This window comes from Pan paniscus, chromosome 2 (assembly GCF_029289425.2).
Source record: "Pan paniscus chromosome 2, NHGRI_mPanPan1-v2.0_pri, whole genome shotgun sequence".
Classification (NCBI taxonomy): Eukaryota; Metazoa; Chordata; class Mammalia; order Primates; family Hominidae; genus Pan; species Pan paniscus.
In genome coordinates, this window is record NC_085926.1 from 109617049 (window position 1) to 109636588 (window position 19540).

Genomic DNA, 19540 nt, shown 5'->3' on the forward strand with positions numbered 1-19540 from the left:
ATTCTTCCCCCAAATATCTACATGGATCACACCCTCATCTTCTCGAAATTTTTGTTCAAATGTCACCTTCTCGATGAGGTACTCTATGACCATCATATTTTAAATTGCAGCTGCCTCCCACCCCGTTTCCTGTTCCCCTTTTTGGCTGTATTTTCTCCATAACACATTTTAACACCATCTATAAGTTACCTGTTTGGCTCCTCTCCACACACACAAAAAGTAAATCTGATGAGGGCAGTGTTTTTTATCTTATTTGTCTACTGATACAGCTGTATCACCTAGAACAATGATAACACATGATTACCAATAAGTATTGATAATTCAGTAAATATTTTTTAAATGGAGAATTTTTTTAAGTACAAAAAAGAAGAGATTAACAAAGGAAGGCTTTAGGGAATGCAGAGGATATCTCCCTAAAGAAAAGCCATCTGGCTAGGGCTGATGTCTGGGTAGTCTTATGACAGGAAGCTGAAAGGTGGTGGTGGGACAGGAAGAGAAGCTATCAAAGGCCTGCTATTCTGGGCGGTTGTGTGCTAGACATCATGAGTGAGCTCGTCCGTGGCTAGGCCCTGATGATGATGATACATGCTGCAGCAAGGCTAACTACACTTATAAGGCTACCAGAATGGAATAAATATAGTCTTTAGTGTCAGACAGCCTTGGGTTCAGTTGTTGTCTCTGCCACCTACTGGCTCTGTAGCCTAGAGCAAGTCATTCTGATGGCAGCAGCTGCCCGACTGGACTAGCTGCTGTGGGGATGCCAGCTATAGCGAGGGAGGCCTGGCTGGGACTGTTGAGCCCGTAGAGGCTGAGAACAGGAGGGAGCCTGCCCCCTACTGACTTGGCAGGGCAGGAGCCCTGGGCTTTCAGGGCAGCTGCAGCCACCCAGCTGTGGCTCCAGACCCTGACACCCCTGTGCTCTCGAGGGCCTGGGAACACTCTCGCTTCTGCAGGCTCAGAAGGGCCTGCTTCCACCCCCTGGACTCTTCCCACTCCCAGCACCTGCTCCAATTTCGGAGCAAAGTTGAGGCTCAGCCCAGGCACTGTCGCAACCTGGCCAGGTGTGTGCACACTTGGGGCAGCACTGACACACCAATCCCCCACCTTGGCCCCCTCCAGACTTTGGGCGCCAAGGAGCACAGGAAGGAGGCAGCAGGTGGAGATGGGCTGAGGGCAGCTGGATGCAGGCCTGCAGGTGCCATTTGGTGCAAACAGCCTGGGCTATGGAAGGCATGATGACAGTGGGAGGCTGACTAGGTTCCTGGACGGAAAGGTGTAGGTCCCCAGTGAAACCCCACCTTCAGGCCAGGCATGGCCTGAAGCCTGGGAGCCAGGCTCCCAGTTCCAGGTGAAGTCCATGGATATGAGTAATAACTTCATCGATGACCATTGGGCCAATTGGATAGTGCTTTTTCCTGGCCCGCCTATGGCCATCTATGGACCAATCACCATGCACTTTCTCCCTTCCAAGCCCATGAAAAACCGAGGATTCAGCCAGACTCAGAAAGAAGTCAAGACTACTAGCTGTGAGAGGGAGCTACCCACTATGGGTCTCCTCATCCAGACAATTTGCCTGCAGAAAGGAGCTACCCACTACAGGTCTCCTCTCCACTGAGAGCTGGACACTCATTGGGACAGCCTGCATATGGAAAGGAACTACCCACTTCAGGTCTCCTGAGAGCTGTTCAGTGGCTCAGTGAAGCTCCTCTCCACCTTGCTCACCCTCCAGTTGTCTGCATACCTCATTCTTCTTGGGGGCAAGACAAGAACTTGGGACCTACTGAATGGTGGGACTGAAAGAGTTGTAACACAAACCCAGCTGAAACACAACTCCCACCTGCTCACCACATTGCAAGCAATGAGAAGGAGAGAAGAGCTGTGGCCCTTCAGGGAGCCCAGACCTAAGGCCTCCCGGGCCAGGGCTGTAAAACCCTCTTTGGAGCTCTACAGTTCCTGGCATCTCCAAGCTTTCTGGTGCCACAGTGTTCCCCTTGTCCAGACACCAGTGCCTGCAGCAGAAACTGCTTGCAATACATCTGGTCCGGCAGCAGCCTCACACAGAGTCGGCACCCATGCTGGAGCCTGGAGATTCCCACCCTGCCTCAGCAGCCAGTGTGCCTGGCTGTGTGCAGTGGCCAGACCCCACGCTCACTCGTTCACACACCCCTTGCTGCTCTGCACCTGGCTCACCCTTGGCAGCTGTGGGATCCAGGCTGGTAGCACAGACCAAGCACAACCTGCCGAACCAAGTGGGTGGAATGAGCCCAGAAGTGTGAGAAATACTCAGGCAGAAGGTGCCACTGGCCACAGAATTTCTGGCTGGCAAAGCAACACCCCAAGGATCCCGTGACAATTTCACCTCTGTAGTAGTTTCCTTGTCTTAAAAAAATGAGAGTAACATTATCTAGTTCATACAATTATTAGGAGAATCAAATGTGAAAGTGCATAAAAAACAACAATGAAGCTACGACTCATACTGTCCAGTCTGAGAAGAAATGTCATGATTAAGAGTCTAGTAAGCAAAAACCATCTCAAAATAAATCAAGACCTTTATATGTAATTTTTAATTCCTTGAAGGAGGAAACAATGACCAAATTTATTTCTCTTTTTTTTTTTTTTTTTTTTTTTTTTTGAGACAGAGTCTCGCTCTGTTGCCCAGGCTGGAGTACAGTGGCACGATCTCAGCTCACTGCAAGCTCCGCCTCCCAGGTTCACGCCATTCTCCTGCCTCAGCCTCCCGAGTAGCTGGAACTACACGTCCGGCTAATTTTTTGTATTTTTAGTAGAGACGGGGTTTCACCGTGTTAGCCAGGGTGGTCTCGATCTCCTGACCTCGTGATCCACCCGCCTCAACCTCCCAAAGTGCTGGGATCACAGGCGTGAGCCACTGCGCCCGGCCTCGCTTTTTTTTTAAGTTACCAGCTTATTCTTTACTTACCAGCTTATTCTTTATGCTCCCCTTATGCTACTTTGCAACTGCTCACTTGCTTCTTTTATTTGGCATATTAGGTTCATATTAAATTATTTTTTAAATCTCTGTTGTTTGGAAAATATTTCAGTATTTCCCAAAAGTTAATCAACCATAGATCTTCTAGCCTTCCTCCACCTTTCCTTTCTCTAGCAGTTAGGTCACTAGGAAGACTGGCAAGAGTATAGGTTAAGAGATTCAGTTCTGCTTAATGATGTCACATGGAGATGACCAGAATTAGCTCTTTTAGAACATGTTTCTGTCTGCCCACTCAATTCAGCACTGACTGGAGCTGTCTTCTAACTTAATTGAATTTCCAGTGATAGCATAAAAGGGTGGGTTTTTTTATTTTAGTGAGAAAATTTTTAAAGAGTTAAAATAGAAATGAGCCAGGAAGGCTTCAAACCTCCTCATGTAACCTCATGGCCATTTCTGAGCTAGTATAAACAAAACATTTTGTGTGAAGTAGTGTTTACCTCTAAATTTCATCTTATTTCCTGGAGACATGGGTCATTATAGTGTAACTCTGGATACTTGCAAGATTTGATAATAATAAACATTCACACTGAAGAAGGAATAAACAATCAGCAAACAAAGCCATCAACTCCCTATCACAGAGTTTGTCATCTTACTTGCCTACATAGTATCTCATGATTGAGAACACACTATTGAATATTGAAGAGATTTTGCTATGTTGTGAAATATAAACTTAGCCTTAAAACAAAAGGTACAAAGCAAGCTTTCTCACATCTGGAAATATATGATCAATATGAATCTTTCAAAAACATGGCTATGAGGAATGCAAATAAAATTTTTTAATTCTCTGCATGATATCAAGAGACAGTCAGACATGTTCTTATACAGTTACAGAATCTCCAGGTCAGGTTCTAAGAAGGGACTTTTTAAAACAAAACAAAACTCCTAAGAAATAAGCAGTGTTGCTGCACACTGTGCCACAGTTTGGTCACTGTTCTCCTGCTGCTTTTGTCTTGGATAGGCACTTTGGCGGGTAACGCCCCACCTAGCTCTCACATCCAGTTCAACTCAGCACATGGAAAAAACACCCCGAGCCCAGCCCTGGAATGGACAGGTGCCAGAGATGGCTATTACTAATCCATGATATGTGGGACCACACACTGGGCTTTTGCACGCTATGCCCTCTGCCTGAAAGCTCCCACCCTCCCTCCACTGGCCACAATCTCCCACTAAATTCCTTGGGAAAGCTTTCCTGGGACTCTGACTGGGCTATCCCTGCTTTAATATGTTGTAGCATTTGAATTGGCTTATGTGATCATCTGGTTGATGTCCATCTCCTTCATGAACTTAAACTCCAGGAGAGCAGTATTCCCAGTGCCAAGCACAGTGCCTGAAATTTAGAGACTCTCAAATGTTGGTTGAACAAATAAAAAAATGTATGCAGGGAGTAGCAAGAGAGGACATGTGAAGATTTTTAGAGATCAGGTCATGGAATGTGAAGGGGCCTTAACCTTGAACCATAGTGTAAAGTGGGAGAGAGAGGAGTAGATTTAATTTATCCAGGAACTACATAGTTCTCTAAAAGACTTTAACTCTGACTTCTACATAATGAGTGAGGTCCCATAGTAAAGGGGTCATTATCCCAATAACCTGTCAAGTTGGTTCAGACCCTCAAGTGAAAGTCTAAAGAAAATTCAGCTGGAGACCAATAGGAGCGAAATAACTTTGTGCTCCCTGGGGAAAGAGACTAGGAGACTAGGTATCATTGATCCTTTTGTTCCCCACACTTGGCATGTATTCAGCCCTCAATGTACTCCACAGCACTGTGTGTGAGAAGGGTAAAGCAACATAGATGTCTAAGTTGGGTCAGAGACATAGTCACACAAGGATTAAGGCAGCATGCATCCCTGAGGCATGTTTCTCCCCCAACAAGGTCCCTAAATAACATAATAGGTAGAATCAAATGAGTGAGTTCTCCTTCTCCTGCAGTAACCCTTGAGAAATGATTTATGTCACATTATTTTCTGACCTCCAGAAGAGAACATTTAATCAGTCATTTTCATATAAATGAAATTCCCAATCAAGTTATACTTCATCAGGATTCCTGTGATTCCTGCCAGAATTAAATCACATGTCCTGGTCAGTGGCAGCACCCAGTGTGGGCAACCAGGCTGGCATAGGAAAGTGTCTGTTGCTTGCAGGTAAGATATATTTTTAAAGGCTGCTGGCAGTTGCTTATTAGACTGAGATTTCTAGGTAGTGGTCATGTAGTTTACAAATAAATATTAAGTTCTTTGATGTTTATTTCCTAGATCTTTTTCATCATCCTCATTATGACAATTGTTATCATAGCACGACTGTTAAGAACAATTCCTTTGAATTTACTTACCAAGTCTCTCAGCAAATACTTTTGGAGGTTAATTCTCAGCATGAGAGAGAGAAGGGAGGGGAGGAAGGAGGAAAGAACCATCTTTATTCATTAGGAAGAGCCTATCATATCTCTCAGTATCTCACAGTGTTCAAATTACTTATACCTAATTTATTTATTTTCTTCTATATAATTTTTACCTTGTCTTGTCCCAAAAGGAATATGAAGTAACTTTAAAAATACATAACAATACAGAATTTTGAAAAGAGGTAACTGAAGGAATTGCTGCAGAGAGAACAAAAGCAAAGTCTTCTTAATGAGAGAAATAAAATTATAAATCACTTGGTGATCCACAGGTTTGTAAAATGGTATAACAAGGCAGTTGTCCAGAAGCACAGCCGCTCTTAATGCAGAGACTGCCTGGGCCCTCCTCTAGAGGGCGTGGTGGAGCACAGTCCCAGGAACTTTCTCACTGCAAGTGAACAATGGCGACCCCTCCCCGCATCGTATTAGACTGTCATCTAGTGTCAGCCAATCGGAAAATCCTCAGTACTATATAAGAGCAATTCCACAGTGACTAGGAATGTAGTTCCAATACTCAGTTCAAAGCAATCTACAAAAGCATCATATATGCTTTAGGTAGTCAATCTTGTGCAATTTTTCTATTAATACAGCCTTTGATGAATGGTAGAAGGCAGTGAGCTAGAAGTTACAATTACCGCACAAGAATCTGGTACTGATGGCTCAGTGGGATGGCAGAGGAGAAGAATTGTAGGTGATTCTGCCAGTGAGAAGTTATTACCCTACCACAAAGCTAATGCCCCAGCCTACTATCACACTCTTTATTTCTGACTATTAGCCCTTTTCTAGTACAACACTTTGGAATGTAGTTCTTGACTTGGGCCAGGCCTGGGGAAGAAGGAATTAGTTACCTTAGATCAACTTTCTTCCAGAAAGACCAAGGTAAATGGGGCAATTGTGGAACTCCTCAGGAGATTCAAGTGGCCTATAGTTAGAATATGCTTGTATTATCAACATCTAATAAACTGCAAGTGACCTATTTTACAGATTCTAAGACATACTTTTTAGCATTTACTACATGTCAGGCACTCTTCTAAGTATTTTATATGTATGACTCTTTTAATCATGAAGCCACGGTGTGTAAGTATCTTTTTGTAGTTCATTGATAGGCTGCATTGCAAAAAAAGGTTATCATTGATGACCTCTGGATGTGAACTACTTATAAATGCATAAACCACAATGCCAACTTATTCATTTGATTTGATTGCCCATGTTCTCTATTTAAGGCATGTCCTTTCACATAACTGAGGTACCAGGAAAGCTGGCTGCCATTCACTACTAACTAAAGCTTGAGGATGAATGAACATACTGGCTATCATACTGTAATGATATTTTATAGGATACTTTACACAATTATACAGCATTCTTTTTATGAAGATCTGGGGAAAAGTTTCTTTTTAATCACAACAAAAAGAATAACTATTTCTCTAGCTATTCATAATAATACTGTTTTTATCTTATTATATTCATCAAGCACATAACCTACACTCTTTATTTCTTAGCACTTCCTACCAGAAAGGTCAGACCAAATGTGGGGCCCACATCTACTAAGAGCATAGGACATCAGTAAATGCACTTTGTCCACTATCCCTGTTTAGGTTTCAACAGGACTCAATATAATTTTTCTACTGTATTTTCCTTGTTCCTATTTTGCCTTTCTGCTTTTATCTTCTTGTATTGCACATTGATATAAACCACCTTAAATACATTTTGGACCAAAAGAGAAATGCACACAAAATGTGTTTAAAATTTTTCTTTCCAAGAGATATAAACCTGATTTCAATGGACTGTTGTTGGATATTCTTCTTTAATCTACCTTGCTTTATATATTAGTTCTAAAATATAGAGCTATTTTCAAATGAATATGAATCAGTCTTTCATTTTGGGGGAGTGACGGGGAAGGAAGAGAATGTAACCATTATGGAGTATAAAGATGGAGAAATGACTTTGCAAACTAACAATTGAAGTAAATATGAAACCATATTTAGCATGTGAAGATACTATTTTCACAGTAGTATTTGTGAAAATTCACTATAAGGTAAGTTTCATGAGAGCAGGGACCCTGTCTTCATTGTTTATTGCTATATCCCCAGCGTACAGAATAGAGTCTGGCATACAGTAGACACTGAAATAATGTATTTTGAAAGTATGAATATAATACATTTAGAATTAGGAGAACCGGGTTAATAGCAAAGAAATGATATTGGATATTGATTATTTAACCACAAGCATATTCCTTTTGGATTCGGTTTTATCATTTATAAAATGAGGCTGTTCACTAAGATTCTTTCCAACTCTAATATTCCAGGCTCTTGTTAAATGTAGTGGCACAGTTAAACATACGAATGTAAATACATATAATAATTTGGGAATTTTATTTTCAAAATAGGATATCCAGCTACATCTTCAGTGACCCGTGTAGATGTGAGTGCCTTGAGGCCAAACACCACTCCTCAACGTGAGTTCAGCAAAGTTTTCCTACGTGATTGGAAAGAGACAACACACTCACAAGTTTTACTACTGCTTCTATAATGTTGACGTTTCAGCAAACAGCTGTATTTTTAACTTGATGTTTGTTAATATCTTGGTTTTGGGTTACTCTGCGGTGACTATATATTGATATGACAATTTCTATAATCTTAAAAAATAAGGGCTGGTGATTTATTATATTGTATCTTTTATTTGTCAAGGGATTTTAAGGTAATATTAAAGTAGTCTTCACAATACTCTCAGTGATCTGAGTTTGTGAAAAGAACAGAAAAAGAACACAAATCAGTGACAAGCTGGCATTAAACATAAACTACAGAGCTTTTGCTTAATATGCCAGCTAGTGTTCCTGCATAGGGAAGCACATTTTCAATTTCAGATTTCCCCAAAGTCACATAGATTAAAAATTCTGTGCATCAAAGCAAAGTTAAATTACAGCTTTCGGAAAAAGCTGGATTCTGAAAATAATTTTGTCTTTCAGCCAGCAATTCCAGTATGACTACCCGAGGCTTCAACTATCCCTGGACCTCCAGTGGGACAGACGCCAAAAAATGTTAAGTATAATCGTGGGTCCCTTGAGTCCTCTGGACTTCAGTCATTCATCTGACAGATATATTGAACGACATCTATGTGCTTTGTTTGTAATAATATTTGCAAATGTTCACAAAGCATCTATCATGTTTAAAGTATTGTTGTAGATGCTGAGACTACACCCATGGACAAAAGAGATCTAAGCTCCAAATTCTGATTAAGGGGAGACAGACAAGTGGTGATAAGTTATATGAAAATAAGGCACAGGAGGGAGACAGTGGGAATCGAGAGTGAAGGGTTGCCATTTTAAATGGGCAGTCTTGAAAGGTCTTACTGAGGAAGGTGACATCTGAGCAATGCTATAACCAGTCAACCCGAAAGAGCAAGCTGTGAGTATATTTGGGGAAAGAGCAAACTAGCTAGAAAATGCATATCAGTAATAAAAATGAAAAGAGAGAGAAACCAACGTGAGGCCAGAAATTGTTTCATTCTTCCTTTTAATCTGGCCAACTAGCAGTAGAGTCTGTAGGTGCTGCTTTAGCAGATACAGACAGGATCTGAAGAAGAAATATATTGCCTCTTAGTGGTATTAGACAACGATCAGTGTGGTGGGGAAGTGGTAAGGAAGGAGGCTGGAGCAAAAGGAGAGAGGATAATGGATGCCACAGGGCCAGAACTCTGAATTTAAATGCTAGACTCTTTGCCACAAAGCGTAATGTGTATGTCCCTTTGGAAAGCATTTAAGTTTTACAGTTAAAACCTTTAAAAATATTTTGTATACGCTTGCTCCCTCATTCCTGGGAACTTGTCCTTAGGCAAGAAAGAGAGAAATAGGACTGCTCTTTGTAGCATTATTTATTTATTTTATCTTTTTGATGGCCCTCAGGCTCACAGATTTGAATTAATCATAATATTTAATTCATGAGACACTTTCATCATTGGTCGATGCATTACCCTCTGTAATTTAACATATTTCTTTTAATAAATATGTTAATAATGTAATAGACACCTGTGAACCCAGTACCCAAATATAAGAATTGAAAAGACAGTATTCAGAAGGGGGAGCATAGAAAGAAATCTAAAAATAAATGGAACTTAAGTGTCTATCAAAGATGGTATGGCAGATTACTGTGAAAAGAGGAGACTGTTCAGCAAAAGGATCTAGAAATAGTGATTATTGATAAGAAAAAAAATTAAAATGTACCCCTTCCATGCACATTACACAAAAATAACTCTATATAATTTAAGATCTTTATGTCAAAAGCAAAACATTAAAACATGGAATAAAATAAATGTGGATTTCCTCCTGCATTGGAGTAGGGAAGGGCTTAACAAAGAGACATAACCATAAAAAATATGTAAAAATTAGAATAAAATTAAGAAACTTGGGTTCATCAAAAGACGTCTTTAAAAAGTAAAACAAAAAGCAAGCTACAATCTGGGGAACATATTTGCCATACATATAATTGAAAATGAATCAGGAATATGTAATTGACTAAGGATCAAAATTTTACATCAAGAGATTACAAAGAATGCCTACAAATTAATAACAAATATGACAAAATGAACAAAAGTCACACCACAAAACATGAAATACACATGGCTAGAAACATCTAAAGAAACGCTCAATCTCGGCTGGGCGCAGTGGCTCACGCCTGTAATCCCAGCATTTTGGGAGGCTGAGGCGGGTGGATCACGAGGTCAGGAGATCGAGACCATCCTGGCTAACAGTGAAACCCCATCTCTATTGAAAATACAAAAAATTAGCCAGGCTTGGTGGTGGGCACCTGTAGTCCCAGCTACTCGGGAGGCTGAGGCAGGAGAATGGTGTGAACCCGGGAGGCATAGCTTGCAGTGAGCCAAGATCGAGATTGTGCCACTGCACTCCAGCCTGGGTGACAGAGTAAGACTCCACCTCAAAAAAAAAAAAAAAAGAAAAAGAAATGCTCAGTCTCTCTGGTAATCAGGAAATATAAATGAAGACTAGAATTAGAAAATCATTTTATATGTAATCAGTTTACAAAAATTAAGAAATCTGATATTGCCAACTATTGAATAGGATTTATCCAGCATCCTTTCAACATAATTTCTTATATGTTACTGGTGGTACCATCACTTTCCACCATCCTTTGGCATTGTATTTCAAAGCTGAATATGTGCATACCTACAATCCAACAATTCTATTCCTAGATATAAAAATCCCTCCAAAATTAGTACATCTATGCATGAGATATGCACACAAATGTTTGGAGGAAACACTGTTCATATAGCAAAAACTTTAAGTAATCTAAATGGCCATAGTCAGGAGGACAGATAAATAAATTGTAGTATACTAATAAAATATAATATTAAAGAGCAATGAAAAACAAGTGAATGGCAACCATATACAAAAGCATGAATGAATCTTAATAACATTATGTTGAATTAAAAAGTAAATACCAAATAACAACATATGGCATATTTTCTAATGAAATTTTAAAGCAAGTATAATCAAACACCAAATGCCTTAGACTAATATGTGATATAAAATTTTAAGCTTTATAAGTGAATAATAATTATAAACATTCAGGACAGCATTTGCTTTTGATGGAGATATAAGGGATGAGACAGGGAGAAAACATTTATGATGTTATTGATAGTAACCCAAAATCTGTGTACATGAGTAGGAGTGAGAGGGTATTAAGAGGGTGAAAAATATGTTCAGCAATAAGAAACGGCAAATAGGATGAGATAACTCAATGAAATACTATGAAGCCAGCCAAAACAATAGCCATAACCCTGATCCATTCTTCTTCACTGGGCAGGACCTCACAGCTGGGGTCTCCAGCCACCCCCACCAACTGTATTCTATGGACAGAGCTCTGATGGCTCCTTGGGACACAGTGCCTTGTGGGAGGGGTGGGCCATCACCTTGGTTGTTTGGATGACTCAGCCCTTCCAGCCTGTAGGCACTGGAAAGTACAAACGGAGCAGAGCAGAGGCAGTTCCACAGCACAGTTCCCCAGCACAGCTGTTTTGTTGAGGAATGACCAGACTGCTTCTTTAAACAGACCCAGATCCATTCCTCCTCACTGGGTGGGCCCTCCCAGCCAGGGCCTCCGGCCAGCCCCACCCATGTTCTATGGCCAACAGAGTTCTAATTTCTTCCTGGGACAGAATGCCCAGTGGGTGTGGCAGACATTTGCTTTTGGGCATCTCAGCCAGTTCAGGCTGTGGGCCTTGAAGAGCCCAAATCAGTTGGGGGCTGAAGAGCTCTCCAACATAGCACAGCTGCTCTACCAAAATGCAGCCAGACTGCATCTTTAAGCAGGTCCCTGATTCCATTCTTCTTGACTGGGTGAGATCTTCCAACTGGAATGTCCAACCACCTCCTACAGGCACAGTCAGGCCAGCAACAGGTCAGTACCCCCCTGGGACAGAGCTATCAGAGGAATAGGCAGGTGGCCATATTTGCTGTTTCACAACCTTCACTGATGATACCTCCAGGTACTGGAAAAACCAACATGACTAGGGTCTGGGGCAGACCCATAGCAAACCATAGCAGCCCTGCAGAAGAGTGCCCAGACTAGTCGTTCAAAGAAAACACATAAAACACAACAGCAACAACAAAACACAAAAAAACCATCCAAAGGTCAGCAAACTCAAAGATCAAAGGCAGATAAGCCCACAAAGATGAGAAAGAATTAGCACAAAAACACTGAAAACTTAAAAAAAAAAAAAAAGAAGAAAAACCAACAACCAGAATGCTCCCTTTCCTCCAAATAATCTCAACACCTGCCCAGCAACGGTTCAGATCTTGGCTAAGGCTGAGATCACTGAAATGACAGAAGTAGCCTTCAGAATATGGATAAAAATGAAGTTCACTGAGCTAAAGGAGCACATTGTAACCCAATGCAAAGAAGCTAAGAATCATGTTAAAACAATGCAGGAGCTGACAGCCTAAATAGCCAATATAGAGAGGAACATAACCAACCTGATAGAGCTGAAAAACACACTACAAGAACTTCACAATGCGATCACAAGCTTTAATAGCAGAATAGACCAAGTGGAGGCAAGAATCTCAGAGCTTGAAGATTGTCTTTCTGAAATAAGACAGGCCAACAAAAACAGAAAACAGAGTGAAAAGAAATGAACAAAACATTTGAGAAACAGGGGATTATGTAATGAGACTGAATCTATGACTGATTGGGGTACCTGAAAGAGACAAGAATGGAACCAACTTGGAAAACATATCATCCAGGAAAACTTCACCAACCTAGCAATATAAGCCAACATTAATTTCAGGAAATACAGAGAACTCCAGTAAGATACTCCATGAGAAGATCATTCCCAAGACACATAATCATCAGATTCTCCAAGGTCAAAATGAAAGAAAAAAATGGTAAGGGCAGCCAGAGAACAAGGCCAGGTCACCTACAAAGGGGAAGCCCATCAGACTAACAGTGGACCTCTCAACAGAAATCCTACAATCCAGAAGCGATTCGGAGCCTATATTCAACATACATAAAAAAGAATTTTCAACCCAGAATTTCATATCTGGCCAAACTAAGCTTCATACATAAAGAAGAAATAATATCCTTTTCAAACAAGCAAATGCTGAGAGAATGCATTACCACCAGATCTGCTTTACAGGAGGTCCTGAAGGAAGCACTAAAAATGGAAAGGAAAGACCATTACCAGCCACTACAAAAAAAACACTGAAGTATACAGGCCATTGACATTATGAAGCAACCATATAAACAAGTCTGAAAAATAACCAGCTAGCATCATGATTACAGGATCAAATCCACACATAGCAATATTAATCTTAAATGTAAATGGGCTAAATGCCCCAATTAAAAGACACAGAATGGCAAGCTGGATAAAGAACCAAGACCCGTCAGTATGCTGTCTTCAAGAGACCCATCTCACATGCAAAGACACACATAGGTTCAAAATAAAGGGATGGAGGGAAATTTGCCAAACAGATGGAAAACAGGAAAAAGCAGAGGTTACAGTCTTAGTCTCTGACAAAGCATACTTTAAACCAACAAAGAAAAAAAAAAAAGACAAAGAAGAGCATTACATAATGGTAAATGGTTCAATTCAACAAGAAGACCTAATTGTCCTAAATATATATGCACACATACAGGAGCACTCAGATTCATAAAGAAAGTTCTTAGAGACCCTCAAAGAGACTTAGACTCTCATGCAATAATAGTGGGAGACTTTAACACCCCAGTGAAAATATTAGACAGATCATCAAGGCAAAAATCAACAGAGACATTCAGGACTTGAACTCAGCTCTGGATCAAGTTGACCTGATAGATATCTACAGAACTCTTTACCCAAAAACAACAGAATATATACATTCTTCTCATCACCTTATGGCACTTTCTCTAAAATTGATCACATAATCAGAAACAAAACACTCTTCAGTAAATGCAAAAGAATGGAAATCATAACAAAGTCTCTCAGACCACAGCACAATCAAATGAGAACTCAAGATTAAGAAATTCACTCAAAACCATACAACTACATAAAAATTGAACATCCTGCTCCTGAATGACTTTCAGGTTAATAATGAAATTAAGGCAGAAATCAAGAAGTTCTTTGAAACCGAGAACAACAATACAATGTACCAGAATCTCTGGGACACAGCTAAAGCAGTGCTAAGAAGGAAATTGATAGCACTAAATGCTCACATCAAAAAGTTAGAAAAATCTCAAGTTAACAACTAACATCACAACTAAAAGAACTAGAGAACCAGGAGCAAACAAACCCCAAAGCTAGCAGAAGACAAGAAATAACCAAGATTGGAACTGAAATGAAGGAGATAGAGACACAAAAAACCTTTCAATAAATCAGCCAATCTAGGAGCTGTTTTTTTAAAAAAGATCAATATGATAGATATACCACTAGCTAGACTAATAAAAAAGAAAAGCTAGAAGAATCAAACACAATCAGAAATTATAAGAGGGATATTACCACTGACCCCACAGAAATACAAACAACTGTTAGAGAAAAGTATAAACACCTCTCTGCAAATAAACTAAAAAATCTAGAAGAAATGGATAAATTCCTGGGCACATACACCCTCCAAAGACTGAACCAGGAAGAAACTGAATCCCTGAATAGACCAATAATGAGTTCTGAAATTGAGACAGTAATTAATAGCCTACCAACCAAAAAAATCCCAGGATTATATGGATTTACAACTGGATTCTACCAGAGGAACAAAGAAGAACTGGTACCATTCCTACCGAAACCATTCTAAAAAATTTAAAAGAAGGAAATGCTTCCTAACTCATTCCATGAGGCCAGCATCATCCTGATACCAAAACCTGGCAGAGATACAACAAAAAAAGAAAACTTCAGACCAATATCCTTGATGAACATCAATGCAAAAATCCTCAACAAAATACTAGCAAACCAAACTCAGCAGCACATCAAAAAGCTTATCCACCATGATCAAGTTGGCTTCATTCCCAGGATTCAAGGCTGGTTCTACATACACTAATTAATAAATGTGATTCATCACATAAACAGAACTAAAGACAGAAACCACATGATTATCTCGAAAGATGTAGAAAAGACCTTCAGTAAAATTTAACATCTTAAAAACTCTCAATAAACTAAGGATTGAAAGAACATACCTCAAAATAATAAGAACCATATATGACAAACCCACAGCCAATATCATGCTGAATGGGCAAAATCTGGTAGCATTCCCCTTGAAAACCAGTACAGGGTTGCCCTCTCTCAGCATTTCTATTCAACATAATATTGGAAGTTCTGGCCAGGGCAGCCAGACAAGAGAAAGAAATAAAGCACATTTAAATAGGAATAAAGGAAGTTGAACTATCTTTGTTTGCAGATGACATGATTCTATATCTAGAAAATCACATTTTCTCAGCCCAAAAGCTTCTTAAGCTGGTAAGCAACTTCAGCAAAATCTCAGGATACAAAATGAATGTGCAAAAATTACTAGCAATCCTATACACCAACAACAGGCAAGCTGACAGCCAAATCATGAATGAATTCCCATTCACAATTACCACAAAAAAGAATAAAATACCTAGGAATACAGCTAACAAAGGAAGTGAAGAGCCTCTTCAAGGAGAACTACAAGCCACTGCTCAAAGAAATCAGAGATGACACAAACGCAAAAACATTCCATGCACATGGGTAGGAAGAATCAGTATCATGAAAATGCCCGTACTGTCCAAAGCAATTTATAGATTCAATGCTATTTCCATTAAACTACCATTGACATTCTTCACAGAACTGGAAAAAAAAACTATTTTAAAAGAGCCCAAATAGCCAAGGCAACCCAAAGCAAAAAGAACAAAGCTGGAGGCATCATGCTACCCAACTTCAAACTACACTGCAGGGCTATAGTAACCAAAACAGCATTGTACTGGTACAAGAACAGACACATAGACGAATAGAACAGGATAGAGAACCCAGAAATAAGACTACACACCTACAACTATCTGATCTTTGACAAACCTGACAAAAACAAGCAATGAGAAAAGGATTCCCTATTTAATAAATTGTTCTGGGAGAAATGGCTAGCCATATGCAGAAAATTTAAACTGGACCCCTTCCTTACACCATATACAAAAATCAGTTCAAGATGGATTAAAGACTTAAACCCAAAACTATGAAAACCCTAGAAGAAAAGCTAGGCTATACCATTCAGGATATAGGATGGGCAAAGATTTCATGATGAAGATGCCAAAAGCAATTGCAACAAAAACAAAAATTGACAAATGGGATTTAATTAAACTAAGAAGCTTATGCACAGCAAAAGAAACTATCAACAGAGTAAACAGATAAACTACAGAATGGGATAAAATTTTTGCCATCTATCCATCTGAAAAAGGTATAATAGCCAGCATCTATAAATACCTTAAACTAATTTACAAGCAAAAACAACCCCATTAAAAAGTGGGCAAAGGACAAGAACACACAGTTCTCAAAAGAAGACATACATGTTGCCAGAAACATGAAAAAAAAAGCTCAACATCACTGATCATTAGAGAAATGCAAATCAAAACCACAATAAGATAGCATCTCACACCAGTCAGAATGTCTATTACTAAATAGTCAAAAAACAACAGATGCTGATGAGGGTGTGGAGAAAAAGGAGTGCTTTTACACTGTTGGTGGAAGTGTAAATTAGTTCAACATTGTGGAAGACATTGTGGCAATTCCTCAAAGACCTAGACGCAGAAATATCATTCAACCCAGCAATCCCATTACTGAGTGTATACCCAAAGGAATATAAATCATTCTATTATTCAAGACACATGCAAGGGTATGTTCATTGCAGCACTATTCACAATAGCAAAGACATGGAATCAACCTAAATGCCCATCAATAATAGACTGGATAAAGAAAATGTAATACATATACACCATGGAATACTATACAGTCATAAAAAGGAATGAGATCATGTCCTTTGCAGGGACATGGATGGAGTTGGAATCTGTTATTTTCAGCAAACTAATGCAGGAATAGAAAACCAAACACCGCATGTTCTCGAATTTTCTCCATGTCAGCAGTGTTATCATTTATGTGTTCACTGAGGTGGCACTTTTAGTTGCCTTCAATAACTTTTTCTTTGCATTCACAACTTGGCTAACAATTTGGCCCAAAAGTCCTAGCTTTGAGCCCATCTCAGCTTTTGACGTACCTTCCTCACTAAGCTTAATTATTTCTAGCATTTGATTTGAAGTGAGAAAAGTGCTTCTCTTCCTTTCCTTTGAATACTTAGAGGCTGTTTTAGGATTATTAATTGGCCTAATTTCAATATTGTTTTGTCTCAGATTAAAAAAAAAAGGCCCAAGGAGCGGAAGAGGGATGGGGGAACCACCAGCAAGTGAAGCAGTTGGAACACACACAACATTTATCAATTAAGTTCTCCATCTTCTACGGGTGCAGTTTGTGATGCCTCAAAATAATTTCAATGGTAACATTTAAGATCCCTGATCACAGATTACCATAGTAGATATAACAATAATATGAAAGTTTGAAATATTGCAAGAATTACCAAAATGTGGCACAAAGACATGAATTGAGCACGTGCTGTTGGAAAAAATGGCACCTATAGACTTGCTTGACACAGGGTTGCCACAAAGCTACAATTTGTAAAAAAAAAAAACAAAAAAAAAAAACAAAAAAAAACAAATGCAGTATCTGTATCTGTGATACAGATACATGGTCAGGCTTGCCTGCACCAATTTCTGGGGGCTTCATGGGTTTCCCCATGGTTAAGGCACAAGCCCCATACTTCCAAAGCTTGTGAATGTCATCTTTGTCAGCAAGAGTATGAGGCCACATTTGTGGACCAGGTGGACATGACAAAACTGGGCACAGAAGCTAGCATCAGTGTGTGCATCCTGGCGGCAGAGGTGGTGCTGGCCCAGTACATATTCACCTTGAAAAGGAAGATGAGATGAAAAATCAAGATCATCAAAATTCCTGTGTCCGGGCCTTGTATCTCTGGATATTGTTTGCCACCTATACTGTTGTTCAAGGACAAAATCGAAAACAGAAGAACTCAGAATGCCTTAAGGAATATTGAATAGCTAAGAAGTGACTCATCAAAAGTCTGCTGTGCATGTAAAAATGATGCAAGAATTCCAGAAAAGTTCAGTTTGCATCAAGAACCCCGCAAAAATAACAAATTATCTGTGGTTTTATTAAAGGAAGATGCCAAACTTTAGTAATAATGGACTTTGATATGACACTAAGTAGATTTTCCTACCAAGGGAAAAGATGCCTAATGTGTCATAATATGATTGACAACTATAAACTTGTCACAGGTGAATGTCAAAGAGGTTATTGCAACTAAAGGAAAAATATTTTATTATTGAAGTTGAACCTGTTAACTTCACGAGAAGTACCCATTTACGGTAGAATAGTATGCTGCCCATCAATAGTGTCTTTGTTGAACAAACTTTACCAAAAAATAAAATTTAAAGAAATTGTGGAAGAATCTGATGTTATGCTCAAGGAAGGATATAATAATTTACTTGAGAAGCTCCAATAACATAGTATCCATGTCATATTTTCAGCAGATATTGGTGCTGTAGAGAAGTTTATCAGTCAAGCTGGTGTTTATCATCCAAATGTCAAAGTAGTGTTTTTTTGTAGATTTGTGAAAATGTGTACTCAAAGGATTTAAAGGAGAATTACCTCATGCAGTTAATGAACATAATGTTGCCTTGAAGTACACAAAACATTTCAGTCAATTAAAAGACAATAGCGACAGGGCACGGTGGCTCACGCCTGTAATTCCAGCACTTTGGGAGGCTGAGGCAGGTGGATCACCTGAGGTCAGAAGTTTGAGACCAGCCTGACCAGAGTGGAGAAACCCCGTCTCTACTAAAAATACAAAATTAGCCAGGCATGGTGGCACATACCTGTAATCCCAGCTTCTCGGGAGGCTGAGATGGGAGAATCACTTGAACCCGGGAGGCAGAGGTTGCAGTGAGTGCAATTGCGCCATTGCACTCCAACCTGGGTAACAAGAGCAAAACTCTGTCTCAAAAAAAAAAAAATAGACAATAGTAACATAATTCTGCTGAGACTCCTAAGAAGACTTTAAAAGGGCATACAAATTAGCCAAATTTTCACATTCTGAAAATTAGATCTCTAAATGATAGAGTGGATAAGCATTCAGGAAAGTCTTGTTTCATCAAAAGATGAATCACTAGAAGTAGCCAACTCCGTCTTACAGAGGATTCTATAAACAAGCATTCTTCAGGATGTTCTCCCCTGCAGGAGCAAGAGATACCAGAATTGTTCATCTCTTCATCTTGCTGAAAGGCTATTTTTAATAATATCTTTCTGGTCTTGAAAGTTTACCTTTATGTATTTAAGTATTTTCAGACATGTGGAATCCATCAACGGGAAACTCCATTTTCTTCACCTCTCTCACCATAATTCCCACTACATGTTATTAACAGATTAAAAACAAAACAAAAAACCTCAAAGTCAAAATTAGAAAAATAACTGCCTACTTTTCCAAAGTGGCTTATGTTTTTTAATTTTTAAATTATTTTGAGGGGTCTTTTAAAATTGGGAAAGTTAGAAGAAGTCCAAAAAGAAGTTTCATGAAATTACAAAAAGAAAATGGC

At 39.4% G+C, this 19540-nt stretch overlaps 1 protein-coding gene across 1 annotated transcript in view; it reads left to right on the top strand.

Annotated features, from left to right (window-relative positions):
- CD96 (CD96 molecule) overlaps positions 1–19540 on the top strand; it is a 106700-nt gene that overhangs the window by 72744 nt on the left and 14416 nt on the right. The window contains exons 11-12 of the mRNA XM_055110268.1: positions 7783–7851; positions 8362–8433. Coding sequence (XP_054966243.1) covers positions 7783–7851; positions 8362–8433 — 141 coding nt within the window. The remainder of the gene's footprint in view (positions 1–7782; positions 7852–8361; positions 8434–19540) is intronic.